Below are 22,404 nucleotides of genomic sequence, written 5' to 3'. Positions count from 1 at the left end.
TACACTGGTTTTATCGTATCTTCCACATCCTTCCTCTTCTTGTGTTTCCTACAGGTTACAAAAATACACTTAACTGCCAGATTACCCTCTCAGAACCTCCAGAGGGGTGGGGGCCTGGAAAACATGTGAAATCTGAATCCGATGATAATCTCTAACCTTATTTCAGCAATTTATTCACTCCTTCCAATGAAAACGTTAACAGAAAAACAAAGTTGACAAGGAAAGAGAATAGGAGGAATTGAATGGATAATCCACAAAACAGAAGAGCAGCTTCCCCCCCTCCCCCACGATATTTGGAAAGGCATAAAATTGGTTTTGAATGAATGAAGGGAAGAAGGGAGGAGGGAGGGAAGGGAGAAAAGAAGGAGGGAGGGGGAAGATCAGATTATGTATATTAAAGATTAAAAATTCAAGGTTCTTTTTTTTGGGTTCTGTTTTATTATTAAACTGGCTCTGACAAAGCTTCCAGAATAATTCCCTGTGTAAAAATAATTTGTCCCAGAAATCCATGTGTCTTAGTTGAATACAATTATAACAACAGAAACCCTCCCACCGTTGGATGTTCAAGTCCATTTTAGGAATTAAAGGACATCAACCAACCTCCCTACTTCTCCAGAGCCTCCCTCCTCCCTAGCCCACCACCCATACCCTAAGCTCTGAAGTCTAGTGCCCTATGAGGAGAACAGAGGAGTGAAAGAGCTGGGGACAGTAGCTACCAGAGCAGGCTGGGAGGACACTCCACAGGGACCTGCCCACAAGGTCACAACCCATCAGCAGATCCAGTCATTATTAAAGCACCAAAGTTTGTAAATGATACCTTTAACCAATGAGAATAGATTCAGGATTCACCCTATAATGAAATTACTCTGCCTTGCATTTTGTATGCTTTCCTGAATGGGAGTAAAAGGAGTGGAGGGATAGCCCATGGCAGGAATTAAACATAACCGTAAGAGCACATCACCAAACTGAGGCATCCCTTATGTGTGCAGGGCCTCACTTCTGCTTTATAATTTGGTGTCAGCTCCTTCAGCCTGGCCTGGCCTTCAAACACTCTTCCTATATCAGGTCTACTTCTGCCCATTTCTTCCTTTGTCCTCACAAGAAAGAGGACAAAGATACTAGATATTAACTAGATATCTAGGTACTAGATATTAACTGGGCTGCAGTTGCTAATGGGCTGAATTACTGCATGGTAAAAAAAATCAGTATACATACATGACACTCCCTCTTGTCCTTTAATTTTCTAACCTCCATGTAATGAGCAGAACTAAGCATTCTTTCTACAAATCTCTATCTCTTATTTTTTTCTCCCTTTGTTTCCATATGGCTTGCCAGGTAAGTGGCTCACCAGTCCCTCAATCTCTTGCTCTTCACAGCATATAGGGATATATTAGCCCAAGAATTAGTCTGTGAAAAGTGGGGGAGCAGAAGACTCTGAACTCACCAAGAGCCAAAATGACAGGCTCCAATCCAGCCTTCACAGAGCATTATGTTGTACATTATCAGACATTATTCTGGCTAATGATAGAGTAACATTTACTTTCCAACTGACTACAATGCCATGTATATAATTTCCTGGGGAATCCCACAGGGAGGAGAGGCAGGGCAGAATTTGGCACTCTTGAGAAGTTCAAAGAACATCAAAATCCCCCATCACAAAGGTTGACAATTTAAGCCCAAGTGTTTCAATGATGCTCCACTGAGATTCCATGTGACACAATTTCGGAATCAGAAAATATAGTTATATATTTGAATACCATTATCTGTGTGACATAATTCTTGATACTCAGTAAAGCCTTCTCTTCTCACAACTGACACATGCAATTCTATCATTTGTGTCTCTTCTTTTTAACTTAGGTATTATCAAAGTGTGGTTTCTGAACCACCTGGCAGAATCATTTGGGATACTTGATTAGAACACAGATTCTTGGGGTGCCTGCGTGACTCAGTCAGTTAAGCAACTGACTCTTAATTTTGGCTCAGGTCACGATCTCATGGTTCCTGTGTTCAAGCCCCACATCAGGCTCTGCATTGCTGGTGCAGAGCCTGCTTGGGATTCTTTGTCTTCCTCTCTCCCTGTCTCTCTCTCATTCTCTCTCTCTCTCTCTCAAAAATAAATAAATAAACTTTAAAAAATTGTTTAGAAAGAACACATATTCTTGTTTTACCCACAAACTTGTCCTTATCTCAAAGCTATTAAATCAGCTACTTTGAGGTTGGAGCCCATCAATATGCATTTCAGCAAGCTCTCCAAGTTGTTCTTATTTAGACTAAACATTTCAAATTGCTGGTATCAGACTGATTTCTATTAAAATGCATGGTCCCTGGGAGAGGAAAATTTTTAAGCTTCTTTCATTCCATTACATCCCAGGGGAAACCAAAGGTCTTAGAGGATATAAGTAAAAGATTTGAGAGCAGATTTTGATGGGAAATGGGAGCAATCGTCAGCACTGAGGAGGGAAAGTGGAGACAAAAGGGAAAGTACAACAAAATATGCAAGAGGGTAAAGGTTTAGGTAACAGAACCAGAGGCATCGTGAGGCAAACTTCTATTTCACCCACCTAGGAATTTTGATTTGTCTAGAGAAGCAATGAAGTCAGATTAAGCAAGTGATCTGGCCTCTGTTCTAAGATCCAGTGAGAAATGAAAGATGGCTTGACCTTCTACACATGGCTGCCATCTTAAACATCTTCTTATGTTTCTTCTTCTTAGTCTTCCAGACTAAGACTACCGGAAAGACTTCTTCTGAAAACTCCTTTGAAGGTGTGGTAGTCCTCAAAGTCAAGCTACTGTCAGTGGGACTCCCCCCTAGTCTTCTCTAGAGCATCTTAAGTTAGAGGAATGTCGGCACTCTACATCAGAGATCAGACTAATGGGTTGGGACTGATAGGATATAGGAGGAACAAAAAAGAGAAGACTCTGAGGTGTTGAGGAAGAGGATCTTGATGAATTACCTGTACTTCAGGCATTCTCCAAACATAGCAATGAGTGGCAGTCACCTCTAGAAATTCTACCTAATAATCTTAAAATGTCAGGTTTGTGCTCAGGAAAGGAGAGAATTTGAGATATGTTAGTATTAGGGTGGCTACACTGCATGTTGTCTATAACTAGGACTTTTGAGAGTAAAGAAGTTCTGGCCCCTTAGTTGTTCATCCAATGAAGACCTTTGGTCGCTCTGATTAGAACCCAGAAGAGAGTGTAGCCTAAAGAAGATGGAGCATGGATTAGCTGGCACTTGGTAAACAGAGCCTCCTTTAACTCCACTTTTGCTCCTAAAATCAAGTGTCCACAGACTGACCTTTTTAAATAAATCAGATTACATCACATCCCTGCTCTCAACTGTCTAATGCTTTCTCATCACATTTGGATTAAAATCCAAAGTCTTTACCATGATCTATAAAGCCTTAAGCATCTGGCTTCACCTACCCCTCTACTTCTCAGACCTCATTTCCCACCATTGTCCCATCCCACTCACTTCCAGCTATAATCACCTTCTTGCTGTCCATTAAACACATAAAATGCATTCATCCCTTTACCAGTTATCAATTTATTGCTGCTGAGCACTAAACCTATGCTTTTTACCCTGCTCTGTGATACTAGAGTTCAACCACATAAACATTTCTCCTTTGCTAGCTGGCTCAATGCTTAGTACAGTCTTTGTCAATAGAGGGCACTGAAAGTCCATTGCAAAATAAAAGGACTTCCTTTCACAATTCAGTGTGTTATTTTTAGGCATATAGCCATGGAGCAGTATGTGGGAGGCTTGGTACTGGTCATCTCAGTAGCCTTTACACACCAGCTCCAGCCTGCTGATGACCTCCAGCAGGTTTCTCCACCACCCAACAGGCCATGTTTATGGACCTTCTCTGACCCATGCCCTCTGGCAAGTTTCCTTAGCACTAGCAGGCTGTGTGATCCTGTAGCAGCCATGCCTCTCCAAGAATGTCTGGATCAGCCTTGAGGTGAGTGGTGAGGAGAGCTTTTCTAAGTTCTTAGTTCCTTCCTAAACTACTCTCCCTCAGCCCTAGAGATAGTAGCTACTTTTTTCTTCTAGTTTGATAGCCAACCCTTTTTAAAAGCAACAATTCTTTATATTAAATTTCTTCTATTCAAATTACTGGTGTGGGGTCTGTCTCCTGATTGAACCCTGATATAGAATTGATACTAGAATGTTCTGGAAAGACAGACTCTCAACGATAGAATTTGAGAGTGAGTTTGGTCATGTATTAGCATCTGAGGGCAGTACTAAGTTCTTTGTTAGTGGAAATTGGATGCCAGTTATCCATGACATAGAGTGACATCCCAGTTAATAAAATTGCCGCCTATGATGATGTATTAATTAATGCCTTGGGAGCCCAAGTAGCTGCTGCATTTATTATTATGGCAGTAGTAATGACAAGGACTGTGGTGTGGAACTGACTTTCCCAAGTACATTGCATTACTTATGGGAAGAAAAAGACAGGCTCAGGATCATAACCTGAGAATCAGAAAGCTCCTACCACAGTCCTACTATAATATTTTATTTCTTATAACTAATATTGCTGAATATCAAGCACAAATTTAACTGTGAAAGTGGTTGAATTACAATAGCAGTTGGATTCACAGCCTTCACAAGCTTCTTAAGTGAAAGAACACTGATTCAGAAATAATGAGACCTTGAAACATGGATGGAGAAATCTGGTAGGATTCAAATGAAGTTGAGATTCTAAAATCTCTAATTCTGAGCATCCCTTTGCAACAGAAGCAGATAAGTGCTATAATGACTAGCCTTCTTTGCTGGAAAACTATGATAACATCATCTAAGGCAGATGTCTTGAAAGGGATGCTTATTCTCCTCAAGATGCACTATCATCACCTCTTATTGCTTCTAGACCCACAACTTGGGTCAAATCTCAGCATGTGTCAGGGACTCAGACACACAGTATGACCCAAGAGGAAATGGCTTGTACTCTAAATAAATTATGACTTGTAAACGTAGGAATATGTGGGAGTGTATTCTAAGGGAGTTAGAACATGGAGAGTAGAGGGATACCTGGGTGGCTCAGTTGATTAAGCATCTAACTCTTGATTTTGGTGCAGATCATAACCTCATAGTTCATGAGCTCGAGCCCCTCATCAACTTAGCGCCTGCTTAGGATTCACTCTCTCTCCCAGTCACTCTGCCCCTCTCCTGCTCCTCTTTCTCTCTCTTAAAATAAATAGATAAACTTAAAAAAAAGAACATGGAGAGTGGAATATAACTCTGTATCAAACCAAATTAATTTATATGTATGTACTTACTAGAGATTTCAGATTTTGTATTTCAAATTATGCAGATGGAAGTGGCTCTGACACCTTACTTAGGTGGTCAACTGACTCTTGGACTCAGTAATGTCCTCTGCTTAATGACAGTGAGATACCATAGTTTCCATGATCTGATATGAAGGAAGGTATCTGAAGGTTTAGGAAGATGGAAATGTTGATATGTACTTATCATGTGTAATATGCATACCCATACCCTCAACCACATTCCCTGAGAAGGCTTAGAAGACCCTCCCATCACTAAGATTTTGAGAAATAAATTAGTGAAGGAGTACCTGCATCCTTTCAAAGCTCTGTAGTTACTCTCATTTGTAGACTAGATATGGCCATGGGGGATGCTACACTGATTTCAATATGTTCAATGAAATCCTGGAGTTAGAAAGATCAAGAGACAGCATGTCACTGCCTGACAAGGTGAACACATTTACTACATAAAGGGGAGCAGGTCCTTATCAGGGAAATACAAATCAAAACCACACTCAGATATCACCTCACGCCAGTCAGAGTGGCCAAAATGAACAAATCAGGAGACTATAAATGCTGGAGAGGATGTGGAGAAACGGGAACCCTCTTGCACTGTTGGTGGGAATGCAAATTGGTGCAGCCACTCTGGAAAACAGTGTGGAGGTTCCTCAGAAAATTAAAAATAGACCTACCCTATGACCCAGCAATAGCACTGCTAGGAATTTACCCAAGGGATACAGGAGTGCTGATGCATAGGGGCACTTGTACCCCAATGTTTATAGCAGCACTCTCAACAATAGCCAAATTATGGAAAGAGCCTAAATGTCCATCAACTGATGAATGGATAAATTGTGGTTTATATACACAATGGAGTACTACGTGGCAATGAGAAAGAATGAAATATGGCCCTTTGTAGCAACGTGCATGGAACTGGAGAGTGTGATGCTAAGTGAAATAAGCCATACAGAGAAAGATACCATATGGTTTCACTCTTATGTGGATCCTGAGAAACTTAACAGAAACCCATGGGGGAGGGGAAGGAAAAAAAAAGAGGTTAGAGTGGGAGAGAGCCAAAGCATAAGAGACTCTTAAAAAGTGAGAACAAACTGAGGGTTGATGGGGGGTGGGAGGGAGGGGAGGGTGGGTGATGGGTATTGAGGAGGGCACCTTTTGGGATGAGCACTGGGTGTTGTATGGAAACAAATTTGACAATAAATTTCATATATTGAAATAAATAAATAAATAAATAAAGGGGAGCAGGAACAAAGGTAATCAGAATGCTTTTGGCCAATTGGGATCTCAAGTGGTGGTTAATTGATTGTATAGTAATAAAAGAGATCTCCTATTAAAATATTGCTAGATCCATGACAGGAGTCAACTATGACCCATGATCCAAATCCAACCCTTACTTATTTTTATAAATAAAGTTTTATTGGAACACAGCTACACCCATATATTTACATACTGTCTATGGCTGCTTTCCTGCTATACCTGTAGAGTTAACTAGTTGTGACAGGGACTGTTTGGCCTACAAAGCCTAAATTTTTACTATTTGGCTTTTGTCATTAAAAGTTTGCCAACCCAATGAGAAAGAATGAAATATGGCCTTTTGTAGCAATGTGGATGGAACTGGAGAGTATTATGCTAGGTGAAATAAGTCATACAAAGAAAGACAGATACCATATGTTTTCATTCTTATGTGGATCCTGAGAAACTTAACAGAATTCCATGGGGGAGGGGAAGAAAAAAAAAGAGATTAGAGAGGGAGGGAGCCAAAACATAAGAGACTCTTAAAAACTGAGAACAAACTGAGGGTTGATGGGGGTTGGGAGGGAGGGGAGGGTGGGTGATGGGTATTGAGGAGGGCACATTTTGGGATGAGCACTGGGTGTTGTATAGAAACCAATTTGACAATAAATTTCATTAAAAAAAAAAAAGTTTGCCAACCCAGAGGTGCCTGGGTGGCTCAGTCGGTTAAGTGTCCTACTTCAGCTCAGTTTATGATCTCACAGTTTGTGAGTTCAAGTCCCACATCAGGCTCTGTGCTGACAGCTTGGAGCCTGGGGCCTGATTTGGATTCTGTCTCTCTCTCTCTCTCTCTCTCTGCCCCTCACCTGTTCCCTCTCTCTCTGTTATAAATAAACATTAAACATTTTTAAATAAATAAATAAATAAATAAATGTTTGCCAACCTGGATCTATATAACTGAAAAACTTCTAGTTCTGTTGGTTAAAGATCTGGTTTGAGTCATTGCAATGGAGACTCATGATCTTTCATCCAGTTTCTAGTCCTAAGCCAATTCACATATCCAGAGACCGTTGGTTAAAGGGGAGACACTCTGCAGAATGGCCACAAGTATATACAGCAAACATTCCTCTAGGACTTCCCTGAGGATATCTGTAGCCATTTACCAGTAGCTGGGCACTGGAGAAAAGGAAATACCCAGACTAATAAGGGATCAGTAGATACAGGCTCTGAATTGAAGTTAATTCCTAAGAATCCAAAACACCACTGTGTCCCACCAGTCAGAGTGGGGGTTCACAGTGCTTGGATGATAGATATATACCTCACAGAACTGTGTCTGATCAAGGAACTAATTTGGCAGCAAAAAAAGTATAGCAACAGGCTCATGCCCATAGAATCTCCCACAATACTCCATTACCCAGAAGCAGCTGACTGAATTGAAAGGTGGAAGGGCTTACTGAAAACTCAGTTATAATATCAATTGTGAGACAGCATCCTGAAAAGATGGGGTCTAACAGGCTAAAATACATGCTTTGAATCAGAAGCCATTATGTGGTGCTATCTTCCACACAGCCAGAATATATATACTCTCTGAATCAAAGAGTAGAAGGGAGAGAAGCTCCTCTCACTATTATACTTAAAAAAACATTGGCAGAATTTTTCACTTCCCATTCAGCAACCATGAACTCTTCTGATTTGGAGGTCTTAGTTCCCAGTGGGGAAGTGCTTCTATCAAGGGCATGATGGCTCTATTGATTTGGAAGATGAGACCACCACTTGGCTATGTGGGAATCTTTATGCTGAACCAACAGACAAGGGGAAAAAAAGAGTTACTCTACAGACTGGAGTGATTGATCACAATTGCCAGTGAGAAATTGAGTTGCCCCTACACGTAGGGGACAAAGAAAACTATTTCTGGAACCCAAAATACTTCCATGCCCAATAGTGAAGGTTAATGGAAAACTATAGCAAACAAAAGGAAAAGTTAAGACTCTTGAAGATTCAGACCCTTCAGAAATGACAGTTTGGGTCACCCTATTAGGATATTTTGGGTCACCCTATTAGAAACTTAAGTTTCTGGCTCAGGGCAAAGAAAAACATAAGAAGGGAGAAATATCAACTATGACTTTGTGACCAATTACAAGGATTATATCAGTTTTACATATTTTCTTTTTGTGTACATATTTATTTGTAAATTGTAACTATTTTCTTCTCTCTTATTTCTTCCCTTATTATTTTATATATACAAGTTGCTAAAAATTAGCTCTGTAGGGGCACCTGAGTGGCTCAGTCAGTTAAGTATCTGACTCAGGCTCAGGTCGTGATCTCACTGTTTCTGTGTTAACAGCTCAGAGCCTGGAGCCTGCATCAGATTCTGTGCCTCCCTCTCTCTCTGCCCCCCCCCCTCAAAAATAAATAAAACATTAGGAAAAAATGTTTTAAGAAAAGAAAATTAACTTTATAATTTAGCCATTATGTAACAAAATTTTCAATGGAACTATGACCAAATTTGAAAGTACTGAATACAGTCAGCAATGGGTATAATGTCTATTTTGACTATTTTCAGTTTGGAGAAAGTGTGAGCACTGCTTCCTTGTACAAAGAACAACTACAGCTTTGTTAGGTGGAAACAGAGTTGTTTCATTGTTGTTTAGAAGTTTAAATGTGTGCAGGAAGGTACATATGGAAGCTGAGTTGCCCAAAGGATAGACTGCCAGTTACCAATTTATTGTCTTTTTTTTTTCCTGCCCCACCTTTGTGATACAAGGGCTGGACCCTGTAAACATTTCTCCTTTGCCAGATGGTTTAGTGTTAAGATTTGTCATTAGATAAAATAGGTAATACTGGAAGGACACTAGGAGGCAATAGTAGAAAGAAGAGAATTCCTTCAATGTGCTATTTCTTGGTGCAGCAGCCACCAAGTTCTGGTGTGTGGGAGGCTTGCTAGAACTCATCTAAGTAGCCCTATGGACTGGCTTCATTTGCACTCTCTGACAAGTGAGTCTGCTTCTACAGAGTAGCTCTGACCCAAGTTTGTCACCCTCTGGCAGATTTTCTCATCCCCCACAGGCTACATGTTCCTGTAGCAGTCATACCCTTCCCTCCTGGTTCATCTCCATCAGTCCTAGAAGCAGAAGCTGTTTTCTGTGATTGCTACTTCCAGATCCCTTATAGTCCTCTTTTATCCCATTACGTAGTTAATCACCTTTGACTACTTAGACTTTGCACCAAACTCTCCTTGTTCAAATTATTGGTGTCATTTCTGTTCCTGATTAAACTTTGACCAATACACCACCTCAGAGCCCTTGCTCTTCCCTCTGTCTGAGACAGTCTTCATCTGGATAATTGCATGCTCAAATATAGCTGTTGACGGACTGCTGTCACTGTCCAGACTGTCCTTCTTGTAATTAAGCTAAAGTCTCTGATGCAGCCTCTATTCTGTGAAACAAGATGGCACAGATCCAACCACTGAGCACCATGCCTGCAACCAGGATAAGCCCAGGGAAAGGGAAAATGCAAGGTTTACTGGGGATATAAACCAGACCTTGAGTTTTGACTCTCAATAAACCTGCCTGAGAATAGTATTACCACTACCCACAAGCTCTAGGAATAGCATCAAGGTTCTTTTAGAGCACAGGATTATATTCCATTTGCCCAAAAATGTATTTAGTGTCCTTACTATGTACCAGACACTCTTCAGGGCACTGGATATACAGCAACACTTGGCTCTGATTCACCCCTAAATTTTTTCACAGTTCCCTCTTCTACACAACTTCCAAGCATGCACTGGATAAAACCGCATCCACAGGGTGTGGCCTCCCCACAAACCCAGCTGAGTTTCAAAATGGGGCCTCAGAGGCCCCTGCACACAGTTGTGCTCAAAGATGCCCAGCCTAGGATGATAGTAGAAGGTGGCATCCAGCAGCACCAACTGCCAAGCTTTGTGCCTGGTGGAGATTGTGTGAGCCCAGCAAGTTCTCATTTTACAGTAGTATTGCAACAGGAGGTTCTGGAATCTCAGATCCCACCTGTACGACACCAGTGCAGATCAAGGTGGATCATTCAGGACAGTAAGAATCTTTCCAGGGCTGGCCTATGCAGGAGCCTTCTTATCTAGGCAGAAGGGTCAGAAGCAGCAGTCACCTTAGTCTCTGGCACTCTCTGCTAAAACTTATACAAGCCCCTCAGACTGTGACTGGGTCACCTGCTGGAAGAAAGCAAAGGAGTATTGTTTCCTGGGATGGAAGAAAAGCTGTGAAAACCTCAGATGCATTAATGCTGAGACCAGCCAGCCTCCACTGGCTCTTATACCATTGTGGGGCCCCTGGGGTCAGTGTGTTAGTTTTCTATTGCTATGTAACAAATCTCCACAAACTTAGCAGCTTAAAACAACATACATATATTTTTTTAAGTTTATTTATTTGTTTTGAGAGAGACAGAGAGACTACGAGTGGGGGAGGGGCAGAGAAAGAGGCAGAATCTCAAGTAGGCTCCACACTATCAGTGCAGAGCCCAATGTGGGGTTTGAACTCACAAACCATAAGATCATGACCTGAGGCAAAATCAAGTGTCAGACACTTAAGCAACTGAGCCCCACAGGCACCCCAACATGCACATATTATCTCACAGTTTCTGTGGGTTAGGAGCCCAGGCATGGGTCCTCTGTGCACGGTTTTGCAAAACTGCAATCTAGGGGTAAGCTGGGCTGTATTCTCATCTGGAGGCTTGACTGGGGAAGAATCCACTTTAAAGTTCTTTCAAGTTGTGGGAAGAATTTAATTCCTTTGCAGTTGTATGACCCCATTTTCTGCTGGCAGTCAGCTGGGTGCCACTCTCAGCCCTAAGAAGCCACTTGCAATTCCTTGCCATGAATGCCTCTTCAAAGCCAGCAAGGGAAAGTCTTGTTCTAATCTGCTAAAATAGAGTTATATATAATATGACATAATCAAAGGAGTGACATCTTATTGGTTAGAAGCAAGTCACAGTTTCTGCTTACATTCATAAGGAGGGATTATACAAAGACATGGATACCAGGAGGCAGAAAATCATTGGGGAGACCTTGGGATCTGCCTGTCACAGTCAGCCTCAAAAAAATTCCAACTACATCCAACTAAGTAGTTTCAGAACATTATGCTTGCTTGGACAACACAGACTGTACCCAACAAGGTAAGGCTCTTGGCATTGCCCTCGTTCTTCATCTCACACTAAGCACCTGGAAGGAACCTAAGCCTCAGGCACAAGATGGCTACTCAAATTAGTTCTGGGGACAACTGCTTAGCACAGGATGAGGTAACTAGCCATACCTTCTCTGTAGCATATTCAATCTGATCCCCATCTTGTTGCCTCCCCCCAGATGTGGAGAGCTTTAGCCATATCTGGTCAAACCACCTTGTGCTTGCAAATAGCATGACTCAGCAGGGAGCCCAAAGCATTGTTAGTAACGTATGTGTAGACTTGACCTGAGCTTCAACATAACTCAAGATAAACAGGTACAGAAAAATAATAATAAAATTTTAAAAAGATAGACAGGTCAGGTCTTGGAGAGAGACAAGATTCTGAACATAGTGAAACCCAGTGCACTGATTCCTCCAAACCTCATTCCCACCCTACCCACACTCATCCTCTCCCCAGTGGGATTCATCATTGGAGACTCAAGTGAGGTGGCAAGACTGCGCCCACACCTAGGAGCTTGAGTAACTTGCTCTGACAGTCCAGCTGAGAATTTTCCTGTAGAGAAGAATTACCTTCCCTTTATTTACAACCCAAATTGGGGAGGCCAGAGCACAAGTCAGCCAATCTCCTCTGAATCTTTAATGCTCTTGTTCTAAGACTATGAAAGCTCTTCCTGATTTGAAAATACTGGAAGGATGAAGTAGCAAGCTCAAGGCCACAGGCTTCTGGGGAGGACCAAATTAGGTAACACATTTGAGAAAACTCTGAAATGTTATCAAGTGTGTACCACCCACCCCACACACACACAGTTAGACAACCTGAGCCTGGCTGTAGAGAGAGGACACAAGAACAATAAATGTTTATTTTATGAAGGACTAAAGCAAAGAAACAGCAGGAAGAAGCCCTGCCCCAGACACAATATTTAAAGGAACACAAACTTCCTAGTGTAAGGGAGGAAAGACTCTCAATAAGAACTTCAAACATTAGTCAAGCCAAAACTTAGCACTGGCAAGCCCTTTTAGCAGGTAATGGTGGATGCTGTACATGAAGAAACCTGAACAGAAGAGGATGATCATGAAGGATAAGGTGATGAGGGTGTAGATGGACATTCGCTTCTCCATGGTCCCCCTGATCAGGCAGAAATAGGGTCCTGGACAGCTCTTGGTGCTGCAGTGAATGATGGCTTGGCTCACCAGGGGCAGGTGTTGGTACATGAGAAAAAATAAAAACACACACTGTGCACCAACCTGCAGGAGGAAGTAAAGGAGATACAAAAGCAAAAGCATCTTCTCCTGGTGGAAGTTCAGGATGGACTTCTTCGGGGAAGGGGCATGCTCCTGGATTCCCACCATGGAGCCCTCCTCCATTTCACCTGCCGCTGACTCCACTGACTTGGCTTTGATTTGCTTGTGCCGAATCTGAGCCATGAAGAATTCCATGAGGAAGAAGAGGGCCAAGAAAATAAAGAAAAAAAAGTACCAAATTCCCACTACAGGACTGTTAAAACTTTTTTCAAAACACTCAATCAAACAAGTATTGGTAATGTTGCCATGGCACCAGAAATCTTCATGGATGGGAACCCAGGGCATGCGGACCACGTACACCACCACTCCATACACAGCGATGAACCCAAACCACAGCTGTCGCCCAATATAGTAGCGGGATTTGTCACCAGCCACTGAGTGTAGCACAGGGATCAGTCCAGCCACTGCCGCTGCAGCCATCTCTTCAGAATCTCAAGGGACCACAGAATCCAAGACCAGGACTCCTGACAGCACCTCAAGAAGGGCAAGAAAGGAAAGAAGAACACAGTGTCAGAACTTGCGAGCAGGCGGCCAAGAATCCTAAGCACATCCAAGGAGATGGCTCAGGTTTTAGATCTGCTACCAGCTGTCAGTTTCATATCTTTATACACATGCAGTATTTGTGCCCCATGATATGGTTATTCCTCTCTCCACGTTTCAGCCTATGATAAAGGCTGTCCACTCTGGACACGCCCAACTGCACAACAGTTACATATCTCATCTTTCCTACTAGATTATCAGCTTCTGGAGGTCAGGAGTCAAACTTTATTCACAGTTAAAATGTCCATATCATCCGGTATAGATAATGACACATAAGGGTCTAATTAGACTTGATAAATGAACAAAAGGATGGAATGAATAAATGAATTTAACTATTCAGGTGTGTCTGGTTGTTCTAGAAGCCCTATGACAATCTCTATACTTTGTATCTTTGCCAGGAGATTTCTTAAGACTATAGAGAAAAATAGAACATTTCCTTTTCTTTCATGCACATGGCTTCTGTTCCATCCACAATTCTTCAGAGGGTACCTGTCACCATACTTTATTGATACGACTACTACTAATAATACTCTTTAAGAGTCCCCTTCCCTGTTTTTATGTTATTTTTGCTTCCCTTTCTTTACGTTCATCTGTTTTGTATCTACATATGAGTGAAGTCATATGATATTTGTCTTTCTCTGACTGACTTATTTCGCTTAGCATAATACCCTCTAGTTCTATCCATGTTGTTGCAAATGGCAAGATTTCATTCTTTTTGATTGCCAAGTAATACTCCATTGTGTGTGTATATACATACATATATATATATATACCACATCTTCTTTATCCATCCATCTGTCGATGAACATTTGGGCTCTTTCCATACGTTGGCTATTGTTAATAGTGCTGCTATAAACATGGGGGTGCATGTGTCCCTTTGAAACAGCACACCTGTACCCCTTGGATAAACACCTAGTAGTACAATTGCTCAGTCATATACTAGTTCTATTTTTAACTTTTTGAGGAACCTCCATACTGTTTTCCAGAGTGGCCGCACAAGTTTGCATTCTTACCAGCAGGGCAAAAGAGATCCTCTTTCTCCGCATCCTCGCCAATATCTGTTGCTTCCTGAGTTGTTAATCTTGGCCATTCTGACAGGTGTGAGATGGTATCTCATTGTGGTTTTAATTTGTATTTCCCTGATGATGAGTGGTGTTGACCATTTTTTTCATGTGTCTGTTAGCTATCTGGATATCTTCTTTGGAAAAATGTCTCTTCCTGTCCTTTGCCCATTTCTTCACTGGATTATTTGTTTTTTGGGTGTTGAGTTTATCTTTATAGATTTTGGATGCTAACCCTTTATCTGATATGTCATTTGCAAATATCTTCTCCCATTCCATTGGTGACCTTTTAGTTTTGCTGATTGTTTCCTTCACTGTACAGAAGCTTTTTATTTTGATGAGGTCCCAATAGTTCATTTTGGCTTTTGTTTCCTTTGCCTCCAGAGACGTGTTGAGTAAGAAGTTGCTGCGGCCAAGATCAAAGAGGTTTTTGTCTGCTTTCTCCTCGACGATTTTGATGGCTTCCTGACTTACATTGAGGTCTTTCATCCATTTTGAGTTTATTTTTGTGTAGGGTGTAAGAAAGTGGTCCAGGTTCATTCTTCTGCATGTCGCTGTCCAGTTTTCCCAGCACCACTTGCTGAAGAGACTGTCTTTATTCCATTGGATATTCTTTCCTGCTTTGTCAAAGATTAGTTGGCCATACGTTTGTGGGTCCATTTCTGGGTTCTCTATTCTGTTCCATTAATCTGAATGTCTGCTCTTGTGCCAGTACCATACTGTCTTGACGGTTACAGCTTTGTAGTATAGCTCGAAGTCTGGGATTGTGATGCCTCCTGCGTTGGTTTTCTTTTTCAAGATTGCTTTGGCTTTTCGGGGTCTTTTCTGGTTCCATACAAATTTTAGGATCATTTGTTCTAGCTCTGTGAAGAATGCTGGTGTTATTTTGATAGGGATTGCATTGAATATGTAGATTGCTTTAGGTAGTATCGACATTTACCAATATTTGTTCTTCCTATCCAGGAGCATGGAATCTTTTTCCTCTTTGTGTGTGTTTGTGTGTGTGTGTGTGTGTGTGTGTGTGTGTCTTCTTCAATTTCTTTCATAAGCTTTCTATAGTTTTCAGTGTATAGATTCTTTCACCTCTTTGGTTAGATTTATTCCTAGGTATTTTATGGTTTTTGTGCTACTGTAAATGGGATCTTGATTTCTCTTTCTGTCGCTTCATTGTTGGTGTATAGGAATGCAACCGATTTCTGTGTGTTGATTTTATATCCTGCAACTTTGCTGAATTCATGAATCAATTCTAGCAGTTTTTTGGTGGAATCTTTTGGGTTTTCCATATACAGTATCATGTTGTCTGTGAAGAGTGAAAGTTTGACTTCCTCTTTGCTGATCTGGATGCCTTCTATTCCTTTGTGTTGCCTGATTGCTGAGGCTAGGACTTCCAATACTATGTTGGAACTTCCACTACTGTTGTAGTGAGAGTGGACATCCCTGTCATGTTCCTGGCCTTAGTTTATCTGAACTTAGCTCTCAGTTCTTCCCCATTAAGGATGATATTAGCGGTGGGTCTTTCACATATGGCTTTTATGATCTTGAGATATGCTCCTTCTATCTCTACTTTCCTGAGGGTTTTTATCAAGAAAGGATGCTGTATTTTGTCAAATTATTTGTCTGTATCTATTGAAAGGATCATCTGGTTCTTGTCCTTTGTTTTATTGATGTGATGCATCACATTGATTGTTTTGCAGACACTGAACCAGCCTTGCATCCCAGGTATAAATCTCACTTGGTTGTGGTGAATAATTCTTTTAATGTATTGTTGGATCCAGTTGGCTAGTATCTTGTTGAGGATTTTTGCATCCATGTTCATCAGGGAAATTGGTCTGCAGTCCTTCTTTTTAGTGGGGTCTCTGGTTTGGGAATCAAGGTAATACTGGCTTCATAGAATGAGTTTGGAATTTTTCCTCCAATATCTATTTTTTGAAATAGTTTCAAAAGAATAGGTGTTAGCTCTTCTTCAAATGTTTGGTAGAATTAGAAAACCATCTGACCTGGGCTCTTGTTTTTTGGGAGATTTTTTATTACTAATTTGATTTCTTTACTGATTATGAGTCTGTTCAAATTTTCTATTTCTTCTTGTTTCACTTTTGGTAGTTTATATGTTTCTAGGAATTTGTCCATTTCTTCCAGGTTGCCCAATTTATTGGCATATAATTGCTCATGATATTCTCTTCTATTGTTTGTATTTCTGCAGTGTTGGTTGTGATCTCTCCTCTTTTGTTCTTGATTTTATTTATTTGGGTCGTTTCCTTTTTCTTTTTGATCAAACTGGCTAGGGATTTATCACTTTTGTTAACTCTTTCAAAGAACCAGCTCCTGGTTTCATTGACCTGTTCTACTATTTTTTTATTTCAATAGCATTGATTTCTGCTCTAATCTTTATTATTTCCTATCTTCTGCTGATTTGGGGTTTTATTTCCTGTTCTTTTTCCAGCTCTTTAAGGTGTAAGGTTAGGTTGTGTATCTGAGAACTTTTTTCCTTCCTTAAGAAGGCCTGGATTGCTATATACTTCCCTCTTATGACAGCCCCTGCTGAGTCCCAGAGGTTTTGGACTGTGGACATTTTAATTTCCTCTTTAACTTCTTCATTAGCCCATTCGTTCCTTAGTAGGATGTTCTTTAGCCTCCAAGTATGTGTTGTCTTTCCAAATGTTTTCTTGGGGTTGACATTTGAGTTTCATAACATTGTGGTCTCAAAACAGGTATGGTCTGATCTCGATCTTTTGTACTTGTTGAGGGCTGATTTGTGTCCCAGTGTGTGATCTATTCTGGAGAATGTTCTATATGCACTTGAGAAGAATGTGTATTCTGCTGCTTTAAGATGAAATGTTCTAAATATACCTGTTAAGTCCACCCAGCCCAGTGTGTCATTCAAAGCCATTGTTTCCTTGTTGATTTTCTGTTTAGATGATCTGTCCATTGCTGTAAGTGGGGTGTTGAAGTCCCCTACTATTATGGTATTATTGTCAATGAGTTTCTGTATGTTTGTGATTAATTGATTTATATATTTGGGTTCTTTCACGTTGGGGGTACAGATGTTGGGACAGTGGAAAAACAATGCGCATACTATTTACAAATAAGTGTCCATTTATAGCAGAGTGCCTAGCACATAGTAAATGCCCAGTATGTGCGTGTGGATGTCCCTTGTTCCAACACCAGCAAACATGGTTGTTCTCCAGGGTCCACTGGGACCTTTGCCTGTGGGGAGTCCACACAACCTACCAAATGTCTTCTCAGCAGAGGAACCACTTCTCCCTATGTGGCCCGAGGATCCCTCGGACCTCACTGTCTGCTCCTGGGGATTCACTGTTCCCACCAGAGCTCCACCAGGTATCAAGTCATGGAGTTTCAGACTCTGTTCTCTCTTGTTCATTGAGTCATAATGGTATCCACACCCTCTCCTTTCTCCTTTCTCTCTTTCTTATTAATTCTCTTATGGGTGTTTCCACTCTTTCTCTTTTTCTCCAGCTATTTTCGGGGAGAGGGCTTTTCCTGTACTCTCTCCACTGTCTCTGTCCTCTCTCCACAAGCAAAAACAGGTCCCTACCCTCCATGGCTTCTCTCTCCCTCAGTTCACCTCTCCGTGCCATGTACCTGCCGAGTTCTGTGGTTCAGTTATGCAGATTGTTGAGTTAATCCTCAGATCAATTTTTTAGGTGTGCAAGATGGTTTGGTGTTGATCTAACTGCATTTCAGGGAAAAGAGATTTAAAAAACTTCCATGCTGCTCAGCCATCTTGGCCTTGACCTTTCTTAAATCTTTTTATTAGCTTAATTTGGGTAATCATCAATGGTTGTCCTGTTTTACATGTGTTCTTGTACATGGCAGTGACCAATCATTTAATTTGAGATTTAGAATATTTAACAAATTTTGAGGAGCTTTTTGTGATGAAATACACATTAACACAGAATCTACCATTATGATCATTTTGAAGTGTACACTTCTGTGACATTGAGTACGTTCACACCCTTGTGCAACCATAATCACCATCCATCCCAGAACTTTTTCATCTTCCAAGACTGAAGCTCTGCCCCTAAACAATAACTCCCTTTCGCCCCCCACTCTCTCTGAATCCCTGGAAACCACAACTCTACTTTCTGTCTCTAGGAGTTTGAATACTCTGGGAACCTCCTCTAAGAGAAACCATGCCATATTCATCCTTTTGCGACTGGCTTATTTCACTTAGCATAAAATCTTAAAGTTTCATCTACATTGTAGCAGGTGTCAAGTTGTCCTTCCTTTTAATGGCTAAATAATATTCCACTGTATGGAAATACTACATTTTGCTTATATATACATTCATTGATGGACATTTGGGTTGTTTCCACTTTTTGACTGTTGTGAATAAAACGACCATACCACACTGAGATATCACCTCACGCCAGTCAGAGTGACTAAAATGAACAAATCAGGAGACTATAGATGCTGAAGAGGATGTGGAGAAATGAGAACCCTCTTGCACTGTTGGTGGGAATGCAAACTGGTACAGCCACTCTGGAAAACAGTGTGGATGTTCCTCAAAAAATTAAAAATAGATCTACCTTATGACCCAGCAATAACACTGCTAGGAATTTACCCAAGGGATACAGGAGTGCTGATGCATAAGGGCACTTGTACCCCAATGTTTATAGCAGCACTTTCAACAATAACCAAACTATGGAAAGAGCCTAAATGTCCACCAACTGATGAACAGATAAAGAAATTGTGGTTTATATATACAATGGAATACTACTTAGCAATGAGAAAGAATGAAATATGGCCTTTTGTAACAACGTGGATGGAACTGGAGAGTGTTGTGTTAAGTGAAATAAGTCATACAGAGAAAGACAGACACCATATGTTTTCACTCTTATATGGATCCTGAGAAACTTAACAGAAGATCATGGGGGAGAGGAAGAGGAAAAAAAGTTACAGAGAGGGAAGGAGACTCTTAAATACTGAGAGACTCTTAAATACATAAGAGACTCTTAAATGCTGAGAACAAACTGAGGGTTGATGGGGAGTGGAAGGGAGGGGAAATTGGGTGATGGGCATTGAGGAGGGCACCTGTTGGGATGAGCACTGGGTGTTGTATGGAAACCAATTTCACAATAAATTTCACATTAAATAATAAATAAATAAATAAATAAATAAATAAAACGACTGGGGCGCCTGGGTGGCGCAGTCGGTTAAGCGTCCGACTTCAGCCAGGTCACGATCTCGCGGCCCGTGAGTTCGAGCCCCGCGTCAGGCTCTGGGCTGATGGCTCAGAGCCTGGAGCCTGTTTCCGATTCTGTGTCTCCCTCTCTCTCTGCCCCTCCCCCGTTCATGCTCTGTCTCTCTCTGTCCCAAAAATAAAAATAAACGTTGAAAAAAAAATTTTTAAATAAATAAAACGACTATTAACATGGATGTACAGATATGTTTGACTTTCCAATCACTTCTTGTGAGTATATAACAAGAAGCAGAATTGCTGGATAACATGGTAAATCTATGTTTAATTTTTTTGAGGGATCACCACAATGTTTTTCATAGCAGCTGTGCCATCTGCATTCCCACCGGCAATACATAAGTGTTCTAATTTCCCCATGTCCTTGCCAACACTTGTTGTTTTCTGGGGTTCTTTTTAAATGCTTTGCATTTTACTGAAAAATTGTCACAGCTAGTGCTTAAAAGTCTTCTTCAAAGGTGTCTGAGACTCAGCAATATTTCTAAATTACCCCCAAGAATCAGTTCACATCACTCAAATAGTCATACATAGGAATGAGAGGCAGGCTCCAGAGTGAGCTCATGGATGTAGGACTACCCAGTAAGCCTGCCAAGAGCAGTGGTTGATCAAGGAGAAGAGCCAAAGGGGGTAGATGGGACAGTGGGAAAACAATGCACATACTGGGCATTTACTATGTGCTAGGCACTCTGCCATAAATGGACATTGATGTATCATTTATTCTTTAGAACAACCTTATGAGATAAATATTCTCAATTTCTAGACAAGAAAACTGAGATTTAGAATGGCTAAGTAACTCCCCCATGATCATTATATAGCCAAGTACATGGAGGAGTCAGGATTAGAAACCAGAGTGTCTAACTTGGCAGCCTAAACTTTGGATTTCATCTGCTTTGCAAGCGCATGGTCCAAAGATAATAAGGAGGAAAGGAGGAAGGCCATGGTGGGTCTCCGAACCCTCACCTGCCAACTCTCATGGGAAATAAAACAGTTGGTGGTCAGACTCACAGATCTTTGCTTTCCTTCCTTCAGAGACAGTTTTGTGGCCAAATCCCAGTCACTCAAATTGAAGCATCAAATCTCTGGTAACATGTGTTGAGTGGTGACTAAAAGGGCAGGTTTTTACTGCAGTGGCTGGAGGAGTGGATCTGGTCTGGACCATTTGTGTCCCTGCTTCTGCTGCCACAGCTCTGAAGCCCTGCTTTTTCTCTCCTCTCCTATGTAAAACCTGGTGGTCAACGGGAAACCTCTCCTTCCTCACCAACTGTTCCTCTCCTTAGAATCTCTCAGCTAGCTGCCCCATTGGCTATGCCACCTGCCTGTCTTCACAGCCTCTACAAATCATCACTCTCAGAAAAGCAGGTGTAGGAGAACCTTCAGATCAAGTATTCTATAGTGTAGAATGGAGGGTTTGTACAGGGTCAGGAGCCTGCTTGGAAGATTGAGCCAGGGCCCTGGTGATATCAAGGTCATGGTCTGTGCTTTTCCTTATCTACTCCTGGATTCAGATGCCTCAATAGTATGACTCTGAAACAGACTATCAGCAGATTCAACAAGGAGTAGCTAGTACCTTTCCCATTCTTCTCAAACCTCCAACCCCTTTCTGCTACACTCTCATCTCATTTAAACTGAAAAAACAGTGATTGCCAGCCAGGAAACTCCCTCATTTTCCAAATGAGTCCCAGATCCCATACCTGGACCTTCCCAAGGACCCCATCTCCTCAGTCAAAACTCTCTCCTGAATCCTCGATTTCTGCCTCGCTACAGAATTTTCCCACCAGCACTCTTGCCCTTGCCTAGCTTCCCTACACCCTACTCTTCCTCCTAGCCAAGTTCCTGGATAAAGCTGACCCTCTCCTATGTATACTGCCTCCACCTCCTCACCTCTAGTCCATCACCAGTTCCTCCTGTGTAGGGAAGTCAAGATCTCCATCCCCATCAGAAGTGTGATGGGCTTGCTTTAAGTCAAGCAATGAGAATGACTGTTTCACTGTTTTCTTTTTGCCTTGCCTGAAATCTCAGAGCTATATGTTCAATTATAGTAATTCTATTAGACTAGGTTCATGGTATATTTATTTTCCTTTCCTGATAATTTTAATTGTATGGTTTGATACTATAGGTCATATTATAGGTTACCACACATTCTTCAGAGCTAAAATTTATAAATAGACAAGAAAAGAAACACCTGGATTAATTTGCATTCAATTCAAAGAGCAATTTCATAGGAATTATGTGAATGATTAAAAATATGGAAAAAATAGTATGCAGTCATTTAGCTCCAAATCCTCTGTGCCTAACATGAAGTAGGTCTCAGTAAATGCTTGTTCAATGGGTGAATGAAAAATACAATGTGAAGAGAGAGAAAAACAGCACAATGTCACGTGCTCAATAAATACAACATTGTTTCACTAAGTATGCCTATCATACACTAACAGAAAAACGTATGGATAAGTGAAAACAGAGAAAGCATTGGAACGGTGGTGTTGTATATGGATTTCTTTCTGTTATATCTATGTTGATGTATGTTGTACAATGAATACAAACTGGAGTGGAGGTACTAGAATGCTGTACTACAATTATACATTCTAGTGTTTAATTTGGTAGA

At 41.1% G+C, this 22,404-nt stretch overlaps 1 protein-coding gene across 1 annotated transcript; it reads right to left on the bottom strand.

Annotated features, from left to right (window-relative positions):
• Positions 1-12,511: 12,511 nt before the first annotated feature.
• Positions 12,512-21,045, bottom strand: LOC122473879. Its single transcript, XM_043564705.1, has 2 exons — positions 20,808-21,045; positions 12,512-13,460 (listed from the first exon to the last, which is right to left on the bottom strand). The coding sequence occupies exon 2, from the start codon at positions 13,404-13,406 to the stop codon at positions 12,666-12,668; it is 741 nt and encodes a 246-aa protein (XP_043420640.1). The 5' UTR covers positions 13,407-13,460; positions 20,808-21,045; the 3' UTR covers positions 12,512-12,665.
• Between the last annotated feature and the right edge of the window lie 1,359 nt (positions 21,046-22,404).

The sequence above is a fragment of the Prionailurus bengalensis genome, chromosome B4, assembly GCF_016509475.1.
Source record: "Prionailurus bengalensis isolate Pbe53 chromosome B4, Fcat_Pben_1.1_paternal_pri, whole genome shotgun sequence".
In the NCBI taxonomy this organism is placed as follows: domain Eukaryota; kingdom Metazoa; phylum Chordata; class Mammalia; order Carnivora; family Felidae; genus Prionailurus; species Prionailurus bengalensis.
The sequence above is the reverse complement of the archived record's forward strand: the minus strand, read 5'-3'. Positions and strand labels throughout refer to the sequence as shown.